At 35.9% G+C, this 18,344-nt stretch overlaps 2 protein-coding genes and 1 long non-coding RNA gene across 9 annotated transcripts in view; 1 reads left to right on the top strand and 2 right to left on the bottom strand.

Annotated features, from left to right (window-relative positions):
* Nucleotides 1–33: 33 nt before the first annotated feature.
* On the top strand, nt 34–18,194 carry eno4 (enolase 4). Of its 5 annotated transcripts, XM_067455632.1 has the most exons (15): nt 34–84; nt 180–272; nt 1,059–1,211; nt 4,299–4,427; nt 6,550–6,746; nt 6,858–6,991; nt 8,107–8,276; nt 11,766–11,894; nt 15,587–15,658; nt 16,132–16,296; nt 16,429–16,554; nt 16,687–16,879; nt 17,029–17,081; nt 17,483–17,600; nt 17,715–18,194. In XM_067455632.1, the coding sequence occupies exons 5-15, from the start codon at nt 6,550–6,552 to the stop codon at nt 17,804–17,806; spliced, it is 1,449 nt and encodes a 482-aa protein (XP_067311733.1). In that variant the 5' UTR covers nt 34–84; nt 180–272; nt 1,059–1,211; nt 4,299–4,427; the 3' UTR covers nt 17,807–18,194. The 5 variants fall into 5 exon arrangements, 4 of the variants coding, with proteins under 4 accessions (XP_067311733.1, XP_067311735.1, XP_067311732.1 ...); XM_067455634.1 differs by lacking the exon at nt 34–84 and having other exon boundaries at nt 135–272; XR_010908068.1 differs by lacking the exons at nt 34–84; nt 180–272; nt 1,059–1,211 and adding an exon at nt 3,764–4,041 and having other exon boundaries at nt 17,009–17,081; nt 17,715–17,733.
* Nucleotides 6,531–16,733, bottom strand: LOC137091329 (uncharacterized). Of its 2 annotated transcripts, none has more exons than XR_010908070.1 (4): nt 16,620–16,733; nt 16,112–16,292; nt 6,880–6,961; nt 6,531–6,663 (listed from the first exon to the last, which is right to left on the bottom strand). It is a non-coding gene; the product is annotated as an uncharacterized lncRNA (long non-coding RNA). The 2 variants fall into 2 exon arrangements; XR_010908069.1 differs by having other exon boundaries at nt 6,532–6,663; nt 6,817–6,961.
* The window catches only part of shtn1 (shootin 1), a 45,265-nt gene continuing 44,957 nt past the window's right edge, over nt 18,037–18,344 (bottom strand). For both annotated transcript variants that reach the window (XM_067455636.1, XM_067455635.1), the window contains one exon: nt 18,037–18,226. The gene's annotated coding sequence lies outside the window, so the exon portion shown is untranslated. The remainder of the gene's footprint in view (nt 18,227–18,344) is intronic.

The raw sequence follows: 18,344 nt of genomic DNA, 5'->3' as shown, positions 1-18,344 counted from the left end.
TGTGGATGTTTCAAGCTCTAACAGCAGTGTTGAGAAGCCTGGACTTCTTTACAGGGCCCAGCGGTCGTCCCAAAACAGGCTCAGGTCTGTGCAGGGCGCTTTAGCCACAGCGTAGCAGGGTATTACGGTTGTCTTTGTTTGGTGACTAATGTCCTACTTTTTATGATTCTCTTATGCAGTATAGTAGAGCTGGGGATATGGACTTGGTTTGTCTGTATCACATTACTTTCGGGTTGTCTATGGGGAGTATATGGATGTATCCTCTACAAAATGTAAGTCAATAAAAATTCTTAATCAAATTAACAGCAGCGAATGTTGAGTTTACATATTTATAGTAGGCTACTATGTATTTTTGTTATTGTAGTCACATAGTTAATTGAGAATCGTAGTAGCCTATAGATCATATTGCTGTGGCATCAATCACTGCAACCTAAATGACAAAAATATTATAAGGCCTATCATTTTATGGCAGTTAACATTTTTTTTACGCGTGCTCAATGCAAAATGTGCGTGTTCTCGTAGAATAATAGCCTATATGAAAGAAAATATATATGTAACAATGAGCTTTTGAGTGCATGCGTAGATTGAATTTGAGAGTGCGCAGACGTGACCGGCTGGTGGCGACAGTATATTCATGCTCACTTGAACTCCGCTGTGACCATAAATATCCGCTTAAAGTGTGTTTTTGGCCAATATTATATTTCAACATTTATGTTAAAGACCATCATTTTTGTAAATCTCAATGTTCTATTTATTTGAGTGAAATTATAAATACAGAGGTGTTCTCCCACTTGTTCCTCATCAGATCTGGCACATTCCGGGCATGACATCAAATACCTTAGACTGCATCTTAACTAATGTGTCTGTGAATGTTTTCTGTTTCCCCCCTGCAATGCTCTGTGTAGCGATGCGCTGCAAAAAAGGCTATGCTTCATCGATACCTGTTGCCTTTAAAATAATGATTTTGCCCCATGCGGAAATACGACGTTGAACCGGTTCATGTTTAAGCAAGCATATTTTGTTGTGTCAGATATTATTTGTGTCTTCCCCATCTACAGTGCCCAGCCAAGCGCAGGAAAAGCCAATGAAACGCGCTCTAGTACGTGACGTCAGTGACGCTGGTGCCCTCTCGATGACTTCCTGTCCTGGAGCGACTGACCTCCGCGTGAACCTGAGCCCAGTCTAGAGCAGAAGCGCGTGCCACACCACAGGTATTTAATTTTGGAAAACGGACAAATTGATTATGTATAGGCCTATTCCATATTTTTCCACGTGAATAAATATCCCAGTTCATTCTGACAGTAATTATGTTAAAATGGTTTTAATTTCCGCATATAATTTATTTTATATATATATATATATATATATATATATATATATATATATATATATATATATATATATATATATATATATATATATATATATATATATATATATATATATATATATATATATATATATATGATATTTAGCCTAATGCATGTTGTGAAAAACAAAACTATAATTATTGCTCTGGTTAATCAAGGCACCGACCTAAGTTGATTTGTAGCTCATAATTTTCGCCAACGAATGCAACTATAAACTAAGAAATAACTTGGACATTTTTTATATTTGTCAAATCTAATGTTAATTAATTCTCACATTAGCTCGTAACATATAGGCCTATATGATAAAAGTCTGTATATATAAAACTGTGGACGCTTCTGTGCTGTAATTTCATAGACGCATTCTGGATTTTATTTTAGAGAAAGTATAACGCATACTGCATGTTATATATATATATATATATATAACATGCAGTTGGGATATATATATATATATATATATATATATATATATATATATATATATATATATATATATATATATATATATATATATATATATATATATATATATATATATATATATAGGACTGTGCTTTATATAATGGATCTTGCATAAATGTTGTTTGTAGAATAAAGAAGTAAATTCAGAAAGAGTGTATCAAAGTATTATTATTAAATTAAACTATACATTAAACATAAATAGTATAAAAAATAAAAGTAGGCTATATTTGTAGCCTAATAATTCATACTTTTTATTGGAATTTGCAAAACGTTCGCTTTGGTCGATAAACGTCATAGTGAAATTTAAAATTGATACAAAAACAAATGCAGCCTTTTCTTCACTATATTGTGAAAAATGTCGTGTATATGCAGTATTAATGTTAACTACACATTGTTACAAAATATTTACATGTCTAAAATAGGCTAACGTTACTTAAACCTCAGCTGCAGGACTTTAAATGCGTTTAAAGTTTTACAAATAAATAAACAGGGCATTATGCTAGCAGTAAAATGTACTAAGGCAGATCGTTGAAACAGAAACCCCCGGTTAACATTAAAGTGGCCATTGACGCCCTGCTGTAGACTATAGGCCGTTATTCCACCTTGAAATGGCAACAACTTGGTAGAATAATTAATGTGGAGTGCAATAGATTAGATTGTATACGCTTACATTAATATAGCATATCAGTCATGGGCTAAGCAGCAGCAACCGCGCAGATCCTCACTTTGAAGTATTTATAATAATAACAATAATATTAACAACAACAACAACAACAACAACAACAACAATACGTGTATTAGCCTACTATTATTTACTATTTTAAATATGTGTATTATACAAGCTACTTGGCTAGGATTGATGTTTGTTTAATCAGAACGAAAAAGTCTAGCCTAGCCTATGTAACGTTATTATGATTTTAGCTTGGTTTTAAAAAAAACATTTCTGCTTTTAAAACAATTTTGTTTTATTTTGAACACGCAGAATAACCTAATTCGCTTTTCCCATTAGTCATTTGGGCTATTTTATAAAAACGTAACAGATATGTCTGGTGAAACAAAGCGTTAAATGGTCAATATATATATATATATATATATATATATATATATATATATATATATATATATATATATATATATATATATATATATATATATATATATATATATATATATAGTCCACGCGAAAATGCCGTAATAAACTATATATAGCCTACTGACACGACACTAATAAACTAGGGCATCTCTGATAACATGATATTTTCAACTCGGACGTCCTCTTGAACACTGACTAACGTTAATCATTGTATTGCAATTTTCATTGATATCACATGGGCCGCGAGTAAGATTAACGTTAAAGTAAAGTCAATAAAATCCGCTGGTTCCGTAAAGCAAGCAAGCAACCAAATCATAGGGTATGCGGCCAATATGTAAATATGGTGAAGTTGACTCATGTTTTTATAGAATATAGATATAAATTATAATTTTTTATTAAAACAAACAAATCAAATTTAGGTAAGGCTACATATAAGTTATGCCATTAAAGCTAGTTAAGCCTAGTTAGCCTAGGCCGAATTAAGCTACGAAAATTCACCTCAACGTTTGCGAGTGCATTTAAATCAACGCCTTTTATTAAATTTGATAATTTATTATCAAATTATTTATTAAAAGTAATTAAGGCTTGAAGGTTAGGAGCAAAACGTCTAAAATATTTATCATATCAAGAGTTATAGACACCTCATATTTATAGCCTACCATAAACACTGTCCGTCAATGAACACAGCATATTACGTCAAGAGGAATGGAGGGTCCTGTTAGATTTATGGAGGCCACAACAACAGCGTCAAAATGGATATTGAACTCGTTTCAATTAAATGCAGCGTTATGAAAGAAACGCAATCTGAATTCTCGCAGAGTTACAACTGAGGTTGCCGAGCAACCACACACCATCAACAAACCCTGCGAGGAGGACGCGCGCCGCACATGACAGCGAAAGACTGTAAACAAGTGTAGAAATTCTGTCGTAAACCAAACAACCATGTCGTATAAAGGATTCGTGAGCCATAGCAAAGTATCAAAAGAGGACCTGGAGTTTTACGACTTGAAGAACAAAGCCGCGGAGTATTACCGGTCCAACGGGGTCCCTCAGAAGATAGAGAGCGTCTTGAACGAGATGTTTTGGCAGAAACCGGATGATATCTATGGTTATCTGGTGGGACAAATCAACATACTTATGCTTTTGAGATATGAAATAACTGTAAACATTTCTTCATAGAATTATAATTAGAATGTTACCAGTTACCCGTTTTAGAATTACAGATTTTGACATTGCGTCTTGTCTATTTTAAGTTACATTTTATTCTGCCAGAATGAAGTCAGTATGTAGGTCAGATCCCCATAATTACACACACACACACACACCAACATAATGGAGAAAAATCAATAACTGCTCTTTCACTGCTCTTTCAGGCAAACTATTTTTCCAGGCTCTCCTGTGCTCCCGTGATTAGTAAAATAACCGGAAGGGATGTGTTTGACGGAAGGGGTTTGGCAGCATTACAGACTGAAGTGCACTGCATCATCAGAAATGAGGAAAAGGTAACGTTAGATTCTGAAATAATCCACGTTTTCCCTACATTTCAGAGCAGCTACCAGTTTGTCACATGGGGGTTAGGTATATTACAGTAAGCAGGCCTAAAATAATGAAATTATTGACAGTCAAATATTGCTTTTTGTAGGCAACAAGGTGGATATCAGATCTAAGTGTCTTTGTGTTGATGGTTATGAGAAACTAGAAACTGGTCGTTCGCCCTTGTAACCTTTGCACCATGCTTGACAGTTCACATGAGAAATTTGTAGTGACACAATGATGATTTTAGGTCACAGCATGTCCCCATACTCATGCACACAGACAAACAGAATGATTAGATTAGGAGAGTGTGTGTGTTTGTACAGTGACCCACGTGCCTCAGCAGCCAACTACTATGTGTGACCATCAGATCACTCTCTTGTCTCTCATTCCCGGTCTGTTTTGATTTCTCTCTAAAGCTCTGTTTGCGTTTGCGAGGTAAGCATTATGCCTTCTGGCACGATGGCCATATTGCAGTTGAGAGTGCTGCCGTTTTGGTTTGGCACATTCAGAGCTTGTGACAGTAATACAGCGGGACAGGGAACAGCCGACTGTAGGCATGAGCTTGGGGGAGGAGAGGAGAGGTGAAAGGAGGAGGGGAGGAGAACAGCAAAAGCAAAGCAAAGTTTGGAGAAATGCAGATAGGATGAGAGGATTTTAAACACTGCCCAGGTTCAAATCAGTGTTTTAGCTGTATTGGAAGGTGATGTCACACTTTTTAAAAATAATTGTATGACCTTTGCATTTAGCATTAACCAAACACAAAAACACTCATCTTCAGCTATAACTGAACCTCTCCTTTGTAGAGATTGGGTACAATCACTCATTATGGTTGTAGATATAAAGAACAGGACAAATTAAGCGTACTCATCACATCAATCTATGTATATTTGGCACTTTACCTGAAATATTTTGTTTTCAAAGTTAAATCTACAAAATTTGACATTAAAATCCAAAGATCTTGACAACAAGTAGCAAACACCATGAGTACACATCAGATCAGGCCCGGTTCCATCAGTTTTACCAATATTTGGGATAGAATTACTAAAATATGTATCTATTTTTCTATTAATCTGTTAGTATGCCTTTACACGTTGCTATTTTAACATGTCATATTTCTGTCCCATGCTGAGTGAATCCAGCTTTTATATGTTTATGTTACTTCTGAAACTTTGCAGTATGCAATTGGCTGTTGGTCCTCTTAGCAGCATGAAAAACAATAGATCTATTAAATTAATGACATTATTACATTATTATGAGCCAAAACAGCTCCCTTTACAGTCATTAAAACGCTTTATCAGTTCATCACAGTCTCACAATGTTCCGTTATAATCAATTAAGCACACTGTCAAAAATGCAAAATAAATCTCATCGTGTGACTCGTGTCTAAACTTTGTTTGATAATGAGAGGTTTTGTGAGCCTGTAAAACAGCACTGAATAAAAACTAAACTTAAACACCTCTGATTGGCCATTGCAATCAAGAGATGTCTGTGATTGGCTGCATTGCTCACTGCTGCAAAAACACGTGAATGGATACATTTGACACCCTGCAGAATACACAAATATGGACTGCGTTTAAGGGGGCTTAGCACCATCTAGAACTCACACAGAACCAGGCTTGCATTAGATCAAAAGTTTAACCTCTTGATTAATTTTCTTTAAAAAAAGAAAAGAAAATAAGAAATAGCAGTATATTTCTTAAAAGAAGTGCTGTAATTAGCTTTTTTATTATATATTTATATTATTGTTATAATTATTTCTCTGGAAATTATTTTTTATCTATATAAGACCACTTTTAACTAAACCACTTTTCCAACCATATAAAAACAGTTCACAACTCCATATGCTTTCAGTGCTTTTATTGTTAGGTAAAGCTTGAACAATAAAAATGTAATTATAAAAAAAAAAAAAACTATACAAGCCAAAATAAAAATAAAATATTAAACAAAAACATTTAACAAAAAAAAAAAAATGCATTTAAATAACCGGACTAGTTAAATAGGATACAATAAATGTAATAGTCAGATTTTACAAATGCAGTGTAATTCATGACAGATTTGATTTTCAATGACCGTTTGTGTAAATGATAGATGGTGTGCAGTGCAGTGATGGGGGGCCCTTGTGATGGTCTGGCTGATGGAATGGCAGAGTCATTGGAGGCGGTTTCTATTAGCAACCAGCAATGTCTGTCCAACACAACAGCTCTGAAGTGGATCAGAGAGCATCTTAGTCCAATGCTGCAAGGCTTTAACCCTACTGACCAAAACTATGTAGACAAAGTACTCAGGTGATCACACGTACAATAGAAAATACACATGACATAAAAGTTGCCATTATAAGCAAGCTTTAATACGCACATGCAAGACTGAGTTTTTTTGTTGTTGTGTATGTTCTGCAGAGATTTCTTCATGGCACGTTACCTGGAGCACAAGGACAGTCTTAACAGAGAGAAGGAGGAGGGGTTGAGTGATGAAACAGTGTCTGAGGCTCCCACACTGGCCCCTGCCAAAGACAAGAAAGGTGGTGAGAAAGGTAAAGGAACTTAAAGGGTTAGTTCACCCAAAAATGAAATATTTGTCATTAATTACTCCCCCTCATGTCGTCCCAAACCCGAAGGACCTTCATTCTTCTTCGGAACACAAATTAAGATATTTTTGATTAAATCTGAGAGCTATTTAATTACCACTTTCAAAGCCCAGAAAGGTAGTAAAAACTTCATTAAAATAGTACATGTGACTCCAGTGGTTCAACCTTAATTTTATGAAGCGACGAGAATACTTTTCGTGCGCAAAAATCGAACAAAAATAATGACTTTCTTCAAAAATTTCTTCTTGTCTGTGTCAGTCTTTTACCCAGTAAAATAAAGGCTAAGACACTGTAGTCATATGGACTGTTTAAACAATGTCTGGGCTTTGAAAGTCTTAATTAAATAGCTGTCTATGGAGGGGAGTGTTCTGAAGTCTTACGGTCTTGGAACGACATGAGGGTGAGTAATTAATGACAGAATTTTCATTTTTGGGTGAACTAAACCTTTAATGTTTTGCCATTTCTCCAAGGTTTTTAGTTGTGTTGCAAATTAAATTCTCACAATAAATATTTCTGAAAGATTCCACACTTCTCTCTTTCATAGAAACCCTTCTGGGAGCTGCTATAGCTACATTAGCAGCGCGTATTGAGTTGAGTAGCAATCTATGTGATGATGGCTCTATTTCACCTTTTCATTTAATCCAAACTATGTTAAAATCTTAGAGAAATATTTAAATGTGCCTCAAGAAACATTTCTACTGTAGAAGACCTTTTACCCCTACAGAAATGAATAGTACTTTAGATTTTTTTTAAATTATGGTCTTCAGTTTTTTTATTCTAAAGTGAGTGGGGTCGTGGCTCGTGTTGATTGCCATGTTGACATCACACGATCGTTTGAATGCTTCTCACTTAATCTCAGTAACCTATTATTATACATTTCTGAGAGGAACACAATGAATCACGCGTCATACATATGACTGATACGATGACATCAGTAACTGAAACCTTTGATTATTAATCTCTCTTAAGATTCAGGTGATGTATGTAACAATGCACATCCTTTAATCTGACCTCTCTGTCCCCTGCACTTTCTCTTAGTGTCATTATGTCTTTGTTCCCAGGTAAAAAAGGGAACAGCACGGAAAAGCTCCTCCCTCCTGCAGAACCCCCAGAGCCGAGGCTGCCAGGGGCCATGGCAGTTGGTGTTGTTTCTTTGGTGGTGGCTAAAACCGCTGCCAGACTTTTAGGAGCACCCCTATACCGACATATCACATCATTAAGAGTCCTGCAGGTACACTACTGATCAAAAATTTGGGGTTGGTAAGATTTTATGATAACTTTTATGCTCAACAAGGCTGCATTTATTTAATCAAAAATACTATACAATTATTATTAGGATCAGTGGTGTGCTGCTTAATATTTTTGTGGGAATGTTGATACATGAAAATATATACTTATAATATTATTTTTTATTTTCTTTTTAATTGCTAATGCAACCTTTTACAACACAGACTGAACAAAATTAGAAATTTCTTGTTAATTGGTTGACCTAAATTGGTATTATCTAATTGTGTACTTAAATTTAACAACTGACAGGTTGATTGTAATCCATCACATACCTTCTATCAGTTATCTGACTTTATCAAGATGAATATTCAGTCACAATTTAACTCTGAGTTCGTCATATTTTATTACAATTTTCTAAACTATTGCAAATTAATTTGGTTTGACTGTTTAAACATGTATCTGTGTGTATCCAAATACACTCACCTAAAGGATTATTAGGAACACCATACTAATACTTTGTTTGACCCCTTTCGCCTTCCGAGCTGCCTTAATTCTACGTGGCATTGATTCAACAAGGTGCTGAAAGCATTCTTTAGAAATGTTGGCCCATATTGATAGGATAGCATCTTGCATTTGATGGAGATTTGTGGGATGCACATCCAGGGCACGAAGCTCCCGTTCCACCACATCCTAAAGATGCTCTATTGGGTTGAGATCTGGTGACTATGGGGGTCATTTTAGCACAGTGAACTCATTGTCATGTTCAAGAAACCAATTTGAAATGATTTGAGCTTTGTGACATGGTGCATTATCCTGGTGGGTGCATGGTGGCCATAAAGGGATGGACATTGTCAGAAACAATGCTCAGGTAGGCTTTGGCGTTTAAACAATGCCCAATTGGCTCTAAGGGGCCTAAAGTGTGCCAAGAAAACATCCCCCACACCATTACACCACCACCACCAGCCTGCACAGTGGTAACAAGGCATGATGGATCCATGTTCTCATTCTGTTTACACTAAATTCTGACTACCATCTGAATGTGTAAAAAAAATCATCAGAAATCGAAACCAGGCAACATTATTCCAGTCTTCAACTGTCCAATTTTGGTGAGCTTGTGCAAACTGTAGCCTCTTTTTCCTATTTGTAGTGGAGATAGTAACAGAGTAGTACCCGGTGGGGTCTTCTGGTGTTGCAACCCATCCGCCTCAAGGTTGTGTGTGTTGTGGCTTCACAAATGCTTTGCTGCATACACTGGTTGTAACGAGTGGTTATTTAAAGGGTTAGTTCACCCAAAAATGAAATTTATGTCATTAATGACTCACCCTAATGTCGTTCCACACCCGCAAGACCGCCGTTCATCTTCAGAACACAGTTTAAGATATTTTATATTTAGTCCGAGAGCGTATCCAATTGTAGGCTTGTGTTGTAACGTGATTTCAGCAGTTTGACACGCGATCCAAATCATGAATCAATCCGCTGATTCATTACCGTTTTAATCTTTATTTGAGGTTTGAAAACAAATGCGGAAGAGAAGACAATGCTGAATAAAGTTGTAGTTTTTGTTATTTTTGGAACAAAATGTATTTTCGATGCTTCAAGAGATTCTAATTAACTAACTGATGTCACATATGAACTACTTTGATTATGTTTTTATTACCTTTATGGACATGGTCAGTAAAGTGTGCATACACTTGCCTCATGTGATTGGTTGAATAGATAATTGCATTAATGAGAAATTAGAACAGGTGTTCCTAATAATCCTTTAGGTGAGTGTATACATAATACATAATACAACACAACACAGACAGCACACATATATTATTTAAACACAAACTTATTTTGGATGCCATAAACCATTTGACATCTCAATTTGTATTACAATTACAAATATTACATAATATTATTAATATACATATTATAATATACATATTTCCTGGAACTTTTGCTTAATTTAATGAATCCTTTAATTAATCCTGAATAAAAATATTCTTTCTTTCAAAAAACATCTGAGCACAAAATCTAAAATGACCTAGAAACAATAATTCAGGGTTTTTTGGAGGCTAAGACCTTTTTAAGACCAATTAAAGAAATTCTAATAAATGGAAGGGAACATAACACATCAATTTGTTCTCTAAATGTAAATGTCTAGAAAGCACAGGATGAGAATTGTATTAGTGACACTTCGAAAATACAAGTTCGAAAATACAATTTTCTTTTATTGTACCTTCTGATTACACAGCAAAAAAGGTCTTCTTTACCAGTGCAAAATCAAATATCTAAAATATTCTTAAATCAAGTTACATTTACTTGATAAGCAAAATGACATACGAAAATAAATGATCTTGTGAAAGTTATTTTTTAATTTAAGCAAGAACCAATATCTGCCAAGGGGTTCAGAAAAATCCACATTTATTTTCATTGACAGATTCTTGTTTTAAAGTCCTCATGAAATCAAAATCGATTTTGTTTACTTTGTTAGCACATATTAGAGGTCTTAGGGTGAACAATTAATCCGTGCAAGTAAATACACAGAAAAAAATAGTTTGCCATGGTAATCTTTAATCAAAATCGGAAAAGTTACTTCTGCTCTGGAAATGGAGTTCCTTCTCAGCTGTGTCAGTTTGAAGGCTTGCATTTTAAAATGCGTAATCACTCCCCTCCAACTGTTATTCTGCTATGAGCGATGGATGGAGTTGAGGAGCGCTACTCTGCCCTCTGTTAAATTTTCTGTTTCACTTGCAAATAAGTCACAGCACTGAAGAAAACTCACTCGCTACTTCTGGTTCACTGGGACTTTAAGCATAAACTCACTTAATTGTGTTAAAAAAGAATACTTAATTTCTTAATTTCGCATCTTGATTTAAGGATGTTTTGCTATTTGTACTGGGATACAAAGAACTGTGTTTTTTTGCGCTGGATGCAATTTAATTTTGGAATTTAATTTAGAGCCCTATGAAATTTGTGGGTAAACTAATTACTTATATGGTAAATGATGGCAGAATTTTCATTTGTGGGTGAACTATCCCTTTAAGTGTACTGTCCCATCCCACTTTTGATTTATTCATCCAAAAATTTAGAAATTCAGTGAAATTTGCACATTATACAGAAAATTCCAATTTTTATTCATGGATTCTGTGATTCCGTACATTTTTTTCAGCTTTAAAGAAATCATAGGGCCTAGTTTAATGCCAGGATATTGAATTTAAGACTGCTCCCATTTAAGACATTTTAAGGCTTTAAATTGTCGATGGTCAAATCAAGACTTTTTAAGACCTGCTGAAACACTGTAATATGAAGTCGAACTTTTAAAGTGCATGTATATACAAACACACACGTGTTAATCGTCAAGTTGATATCAGTGTACTTGAGAAGAACTGCATTGTGGGTGAAGGCTTGTGTTCTGATGGAATTATTATACAGAAATACGCTGAGCACAATTCTGACGTAAATCTCCTTTTTATCCCTTTCCTTCACTTTCTGTGAACTGCTTTAGGCTCAGAATGAGATGCACTTGCCTGTGCCAATGATCACAATACTGAGCTGTGGAAAGAACTCTTTGGGTAAACTCAACCTTCTGGAGGAGGTCATTCTTATGCCCAGCTCGTCGCAAAGAGTCAGAGAAGTATGTATGCGAATGCATAAGATCCCACCTTTTCACACTTAAACACAAACACTCTGACGACAATCCATGTTGTCACTCTTATACAGTATTGTTCAAAATAATAGCAGTACAATGTGACTAACCAGAATAATCAAGGTTTTTCGTATATTTTTTTATTGCAACGTGGCAAACAAGTTACCAGTAGGTTCAGTAGATTCTCAGAAAACAAATGAGACCCAGCATTCATGATATGCACGCTCTTAAGGCTGTGCAATTGGGAAATTAGTTGAATTAGTTGAAAGGGGTGTGTTCAAAAAAATAGCAGTGTGGCATTCAATCACTGAGGTCATCAATTTTGTGAAGAAACAGGTGTGAATCAGGTGGCCCCTATTTAAGGATGAAGCCAACACTTGTTGAACATGCATTTGAAAGCTGAGGAAAATGGGTCGTTCAAGACATTGTTCAGAAGAACAGCGTACTTTGATTAAAAAGTTGATTAGAGAGGGGAAAACCTATAAAGAGGTGCAAAAAATGATAGGCTGTTCAGCTAAAATGATCTCCAATGCCTTAAAATGGAGAGCAAAACCAGAGAGACGTGGAAGAAAATGGAAGACAACCATCAAAATGGATAGAAGAATAACCAGAATGGCAAAGGCTCAGACATCAACTGGCCTAAAGAGAAATGGAGGAACATTTTGTGGACTGATGAGAGTAAAATTGTTCTTTTTGGGTCCAAGGGCCACAGGCAGTTTGTGAGACGACCCCCAAACTCTGAATTCAAGCCACAGTACACAGTGAAGACAGTGAAGCATGGAGGTGCAAGCATCATGATATGGGCATGTTTCTCCTACTATGGTGTTGGGCCTATTTATCGGATACCAGGGATCATGGATCAGTTTGCATATGTTAAAATACTTGAAGAGGTCATGTTGCCCTATGCTGAAGAGGACATGCCTTTGAAACGGTTGTTTCAACAAGACAATGACCCAAAACACACTAGTAAACGGGCAAAGTCTTGGTTCCAAATCAACAAAATTAATGTTATGGAGTGGCCAGCCCAATCTCCAGACCTTAATCCAATTGAGAACTTGTGGGGTGATATCAAAAATGCTGTTTCTGAAGCAAAACCAAGGAATGTGAATGAATTGTGGAATGTTGTTAAAGAATCATGGAGTGGAATAACAGCTGAGAGGTGCCACAAGTTGGTTGACTCCATGCCACACAGATGTCAAGCAGTTTTAAAAAACTGTGGTCATACAACTAAATATTAGTTTAGTGATTCACAGGATTGCTAAATCCCAGAAAAAAAAAATGTTTGTACAAAATAGTTTTGAGTTTGTACAGTCAAAGGTAGACACTGCTATTTTTTTGAACACACCCCTTTCAACTAATTGCCCAATTGCACAGCCTTAAGAGCGTGCATATCATGAATGCTGGGTCTTGTTTGTTTTCTGAGAATCTACTGAACCTACTGGTAACTTGTTTGCCACGTAGCAATAAAAAATATACTAAAAACCTTGATTATTCTGGTTAGTCACATTGTACTGCTATTATTTTGAACAAGACTGTATGTCAAGGGGTGCTATTATGGATCTTATGAGAGAGCACAGAGTCTCCGGATCAAAAGAAGAAGAAAAATTGTATTTATATAGCACCTTTCCATAGCTCAAGGTTGCTTTACATAGTGTTAGACAGTACATTTGCACACCCACATACACAATACAAGCACGGGTCTTATATAGCCACAGTATTCGAAATACAAATTAAATAGATATGTCTTTAGCTGGGTCTTGAAGGTAGACAGAGATGACATATTACATTACATATTAATGTAGGGGAAGCAAATTCCATAATTTAGGAGCATGACCTACCAGATGATCTGAGGGACCGGGCAGGAGAGGAGTAGATCAGACAAATATGGAGGTGCAAGACCATTTAATGCTTTAAATGTTAGAAGTAATAACTTAAAGTGAATATGTGATGCCACCGGTAGCCAGTGATGATCATGCATATATGTGAGCCACGTGAGCTACACACATGGTGGAGGTGACAACATTTGCTGCTGAGTTTTGAACATACTGTAACCTTGCAATACGTTTTTTTGGAAAGTGCAAGAAATAGAGCATTGCAATAATCCAGATGGGATGTAATTAATGGATTAATTAATATTTCTGCATCAGCCTAAGTGAGAGATGGTCAAAGACGTGCAATATTACGGAGATGGAAAAAAAGAGTTTTTAACAACAGAAGTATATGAGGCAAAACATATAGATGAGTCAAATAAGACACCAAGATTACGAACAGATGAAGGCGGCTTAAAGGGGTGATGAATTGAGAAATGAACTTTCCCTTGAGCTTTTGATATATAAAAGTTTATAATAATATAATATTATCCAGTAAGTTTCAGAGCTGAAAACGTCCTTGTTAGTCAAATAAAAGCTTTTATAGACACCAGGCCCAGAAAACAATAGTGTGCTTGATTCTTACGTCATACGTCTTCAGCACCTCTAATTCAGTAGCCCAGCCCATCAACTCATGGAGCTGTTCGGTCGATCACTAGCCAGCAGCAATAACAATGTGGAAGAACACAGTCGCTGCATAAAGCTTCCTTCGGATCATAATATTAGGAATGTGTGATGCTTCATTTATTTTTAATGAAGTTTCAGCTCACGTGGGGGAAGAACGTTTGTGTGCCAGTTGCCGCTTTCAAAATAATCTCTCCCTCATGCGAACTAAACTGACAGGGGCTAGATATGACAGCGGAGCTGAAGCTAATTAAATATGCAAATCTTATCCAATCCTAGCCGTGGGCGTTTACTTCCAAGTCTCCAGTGCGTCACGCCCATCAAAACCCAGTGTTCCGAAGAGAGCCTAAAAACCATTGTAGAAAATAGCCTAATACTTATTAGTTATGATGTTTTTGAATGTAAAAACCACAAGAATGTCATAAGTTGACCTCAGACAACAGTATAAAAAACTTTTAACTTAAACCCCATCAATTTCAAAGAACAGGTCCATCCTTTTTACTGAGGTTGCCAATCAGGAATTCAGTTTTGTTATTTAGTTTAAGGAAATTCAAGGACAAAATATCAATGCTTGATATCCCTGATAGATGCAGTAAGTGAGCCAGCCAAGGATGGACTATCAGAGCTGGTGGTGAGGTAAATTTGAATGTCATCAGCATAGCAATGAAATGGAAGTCTTTGCATGCATATGATGTTACCAAGTGAATATATATGAATGATAAACAGAGGTTAAACAGAAAACACAGGAGAAGAAGGAACAAAAACGAGTGATACAAGCGATCAGGAGTGAATCCGATCCGGACGTATTGTTTGGCTAAAACATGATTGTCTCAGCTTTTGTATAAAAAAGTGCCCAGTATCCTTACCCAACATATCAAGTGTTGAAATAAAAGAATGCATGAAGCTAGAATTAAAAGTTTTTTGTTGTTTAAAAGAAGAGGTTCTGTTATTTCTTTTAATATATTGCATGTTCTGATATTTATAAAACAAAATATTCTTCTTTTAACCTTACTGGAAGAACGTTTGTTCATAACTTTAGGAGAACTTTGCCACAACCTTAGTCAATGTGAGCCACTGGGCTTTTAGTAAACTAGGCTGTGCATAGCTCAGAGGTGTTAATGCTTTGGCGACTACTCTCGCCTGTCTTTTAGTGTATATGTTATGTGAATGCATGTGTTGTCCTCGCAGGTCATCGGCATGGGCCTTGAACTGCAGTGTGAAATGAGGAGAGTTTTGAATGGATCAGCATATAAAGCAGGGGTAAGGATGCTCTCATATGGTTTGACTCAATGACAAAGGAACGGAACGCTCTCTGCTCCGGCTCACACAAAAGCATCACAAATTACGTGGGGATTTTTTTGATGCTTTGATGGGATAATTATCTGCACATCACCATCTGAATGAAATAAACAGGCCCAAATCATGTGCAGGGCTTATGAATGGCGACTGAACCACTTAACAGCATGTCACACAATAAATATATATTTATGTTTAGATGGGAGGCTATTACTGGTGCACTTTGAATTGTGGGAACCTCATGGCACTAATGCTATAGCCTCGGTAAAGGCGTTCGTAACATTATGATGTTGTGAAAAAAAATGATCATTATGATCAATGACATTTTAAAATATATTAAAATCAAAAACAGGTCATTCACCATATATTTTTAGACATTTTTATTTCTTTTCAACAACATATTACTCTATCACTCACCTGTTCTCTTTCTGTCTCAGCCTATAGGTGTATCAGATGAGGGAGCGTTACAGGTGGGGTTTGAACATCCCGAACAGGCTCTTGATCTGGTCAGAGAGGCGTGTGCTAACCTGGCACTGTCTCTGGGTTCAGAGTCAGACCTGCGCTTGGCTATAAACTGTGCAGCACATGGCCTCATGGACTATGTGAGTATTGGGAACACAGAACAAGGAGTTTATTAGGCTCATATTCAAGTACTAAATTAGACACAACACATTCAAAATGAGTCTTAATAACACACAGTAACCATTTTAAACGTTTCTCTTGCTGTTTTCTAGTCACGTGGGAAGTATGAGGTAATGTCAGGCTGTTACAAATCCCCAGATGAGTTGGTGGACATGTACGAGGGGCTGATTAATAAATATCCAGCTATCAAATCCCTCATTGATCCTTTCAGGAAAGAGGCGAGTTAAAAAAAAAACCATTAAACTCCTTATTTATCTGTATAAAGCAATAAAAGTGACTTTACTGTGTGTCATGGTGCTCATCTGGTAGACCAAGGAATGATTGACCTGACAGCGTGTCTCTGAGTTTAGGATGTAGATCAGTGGGAGAGACTGGCCTCAGTGATTGGGCAGTCCTGCTGCCTGATTGCAGATGTAGCATCCAATCACTGTCCTCGCTGGAGTGACGCGAAACCCCTCCCACCTGGGGTCACTGGGGTCATTAAGAGGCACCACAATGATATGACCATCTCTGACCTTATTCAAAGCATAGCAGAGCAGAAAGGTAGGCTCCAAACATAAGCAAACAGTACATTGGGTGCCAACTGTTTGTTCTTTCATAAGTTGTTTAGATAATAATTTGTAAAAGTATAATGTCCAAGTCTAAATATATTGCCTATAATAAGTACACAAGTCTTCCCTATGTGGATTGAGATGCAGAGACGATGCTGGCTGCAGGCTGTGGTGATACATCAATTGTTGACCTGGTGGGTTGGTCATATTTCTTGATATTTCATGTCTTTTATTAATAATAATACAAAAATAATAGTGAAATCAGAATCATTCAGCTCCTGAATATGCACCAATGAATATATCATTCATATATATATATATATATATATATATATATATATATATATATATATACAATCATACATTTGAAACAAAATTGACTAATTTACAAACTATTATCATAGCATATTTGCACAAAAAGGGATGAAAACTAAACAAATTTTGCTGATTTGATTAGTGACCTATAATGCAGTCTTAAATATTTCTTCATTTGATTTGTTTTACATTTTTCAAAGTCCTAAAACTTTTCCAGTTGAATTAGATTTCGAGTCCCAGGTTTTAAGTTTTGGACCTCACCATTTGTATGTGTTTAAAGGCCGTAGGGTCAGGCGTGTCCTTTCTCAAACTGGGCGGGTTGAGAGGAGGGAAGCGAATGGACAAATACAATCGTCTTATGGCGATAGAAGAAGAACTGGAGCAGGAGGGGATCTTGGGTACGATTCTCTCTTTCACACATTCTCACACCCACATAATAGAAACCAGCATTAGTAGAATCTATATTCAGAAAACGAGCATGTTTCAATGTATAGTACCTTTGTGTCTTGCAGGTGCTAGAGAAAAAAAACAGCCTCTGTCAGACCTTTCCGAAACATTGAACTCTGGAAGCGGCTGTGACTCTGTGACCATCTCTTCTCAATGACATCTTGATAGGACTTCATCTCCTGTCTGCCTAACATTATCACAGTAGGGTTTGTCTGAACTGAGCATGACATCAAAACTTCTTATAAATTATAATTCACGTCAAAATATATTTTTTGGTGCAAGACTGTAAACTGACTCACCTCATCTAGCAAAACACCATGTTCCTGTGTGATATGTTTTAGTGCTTATAGACGGTTTATACATTTTTGAAAAAAATAATTAAACATGTTTTTAATAAAGTGTACCCAAAAAATGTAAAGATGCATTTTAATATTTGTCACAGTAAACATTTCCACATAGATTTTTCCACCATATAATTATTGTGATTGAGGTCTAATATTGCCCGCAAAATGTATTTAATTAAATGTGTGTATTTTCTTTCCTGAGTTCTTTTCCATTCCTTGTGTTTCAGATGTACCTGCAAGATAAAAATGACAAATTATTAATACAAAATGAATCCCAAAATTAATTTTGTATTATATATTATGTATTTATATATAAAACACATATATTACACATATTTAAATACATAATTT

This window comes from Pseudorasbora parva, chromosome 10 (assembly GCF_024679245.1).
Source record: "Pseudorasbora parva isolate DD20220531a chromosome 10, ASM2467924v1, whole genome shotgun sequence".
Lineage (NCBI taxonomy): Eukaryota > Metazoa > Chordata > Actinopteri > Cypriniformes > Gobionidae > Pseudorasbora > Pseudorasbora parva.
The sequence above is the reverse complement of the archived record's forward strand: the minus strand, read 5'-3'. Positions and strand labels throughout refer to the sequence as shown.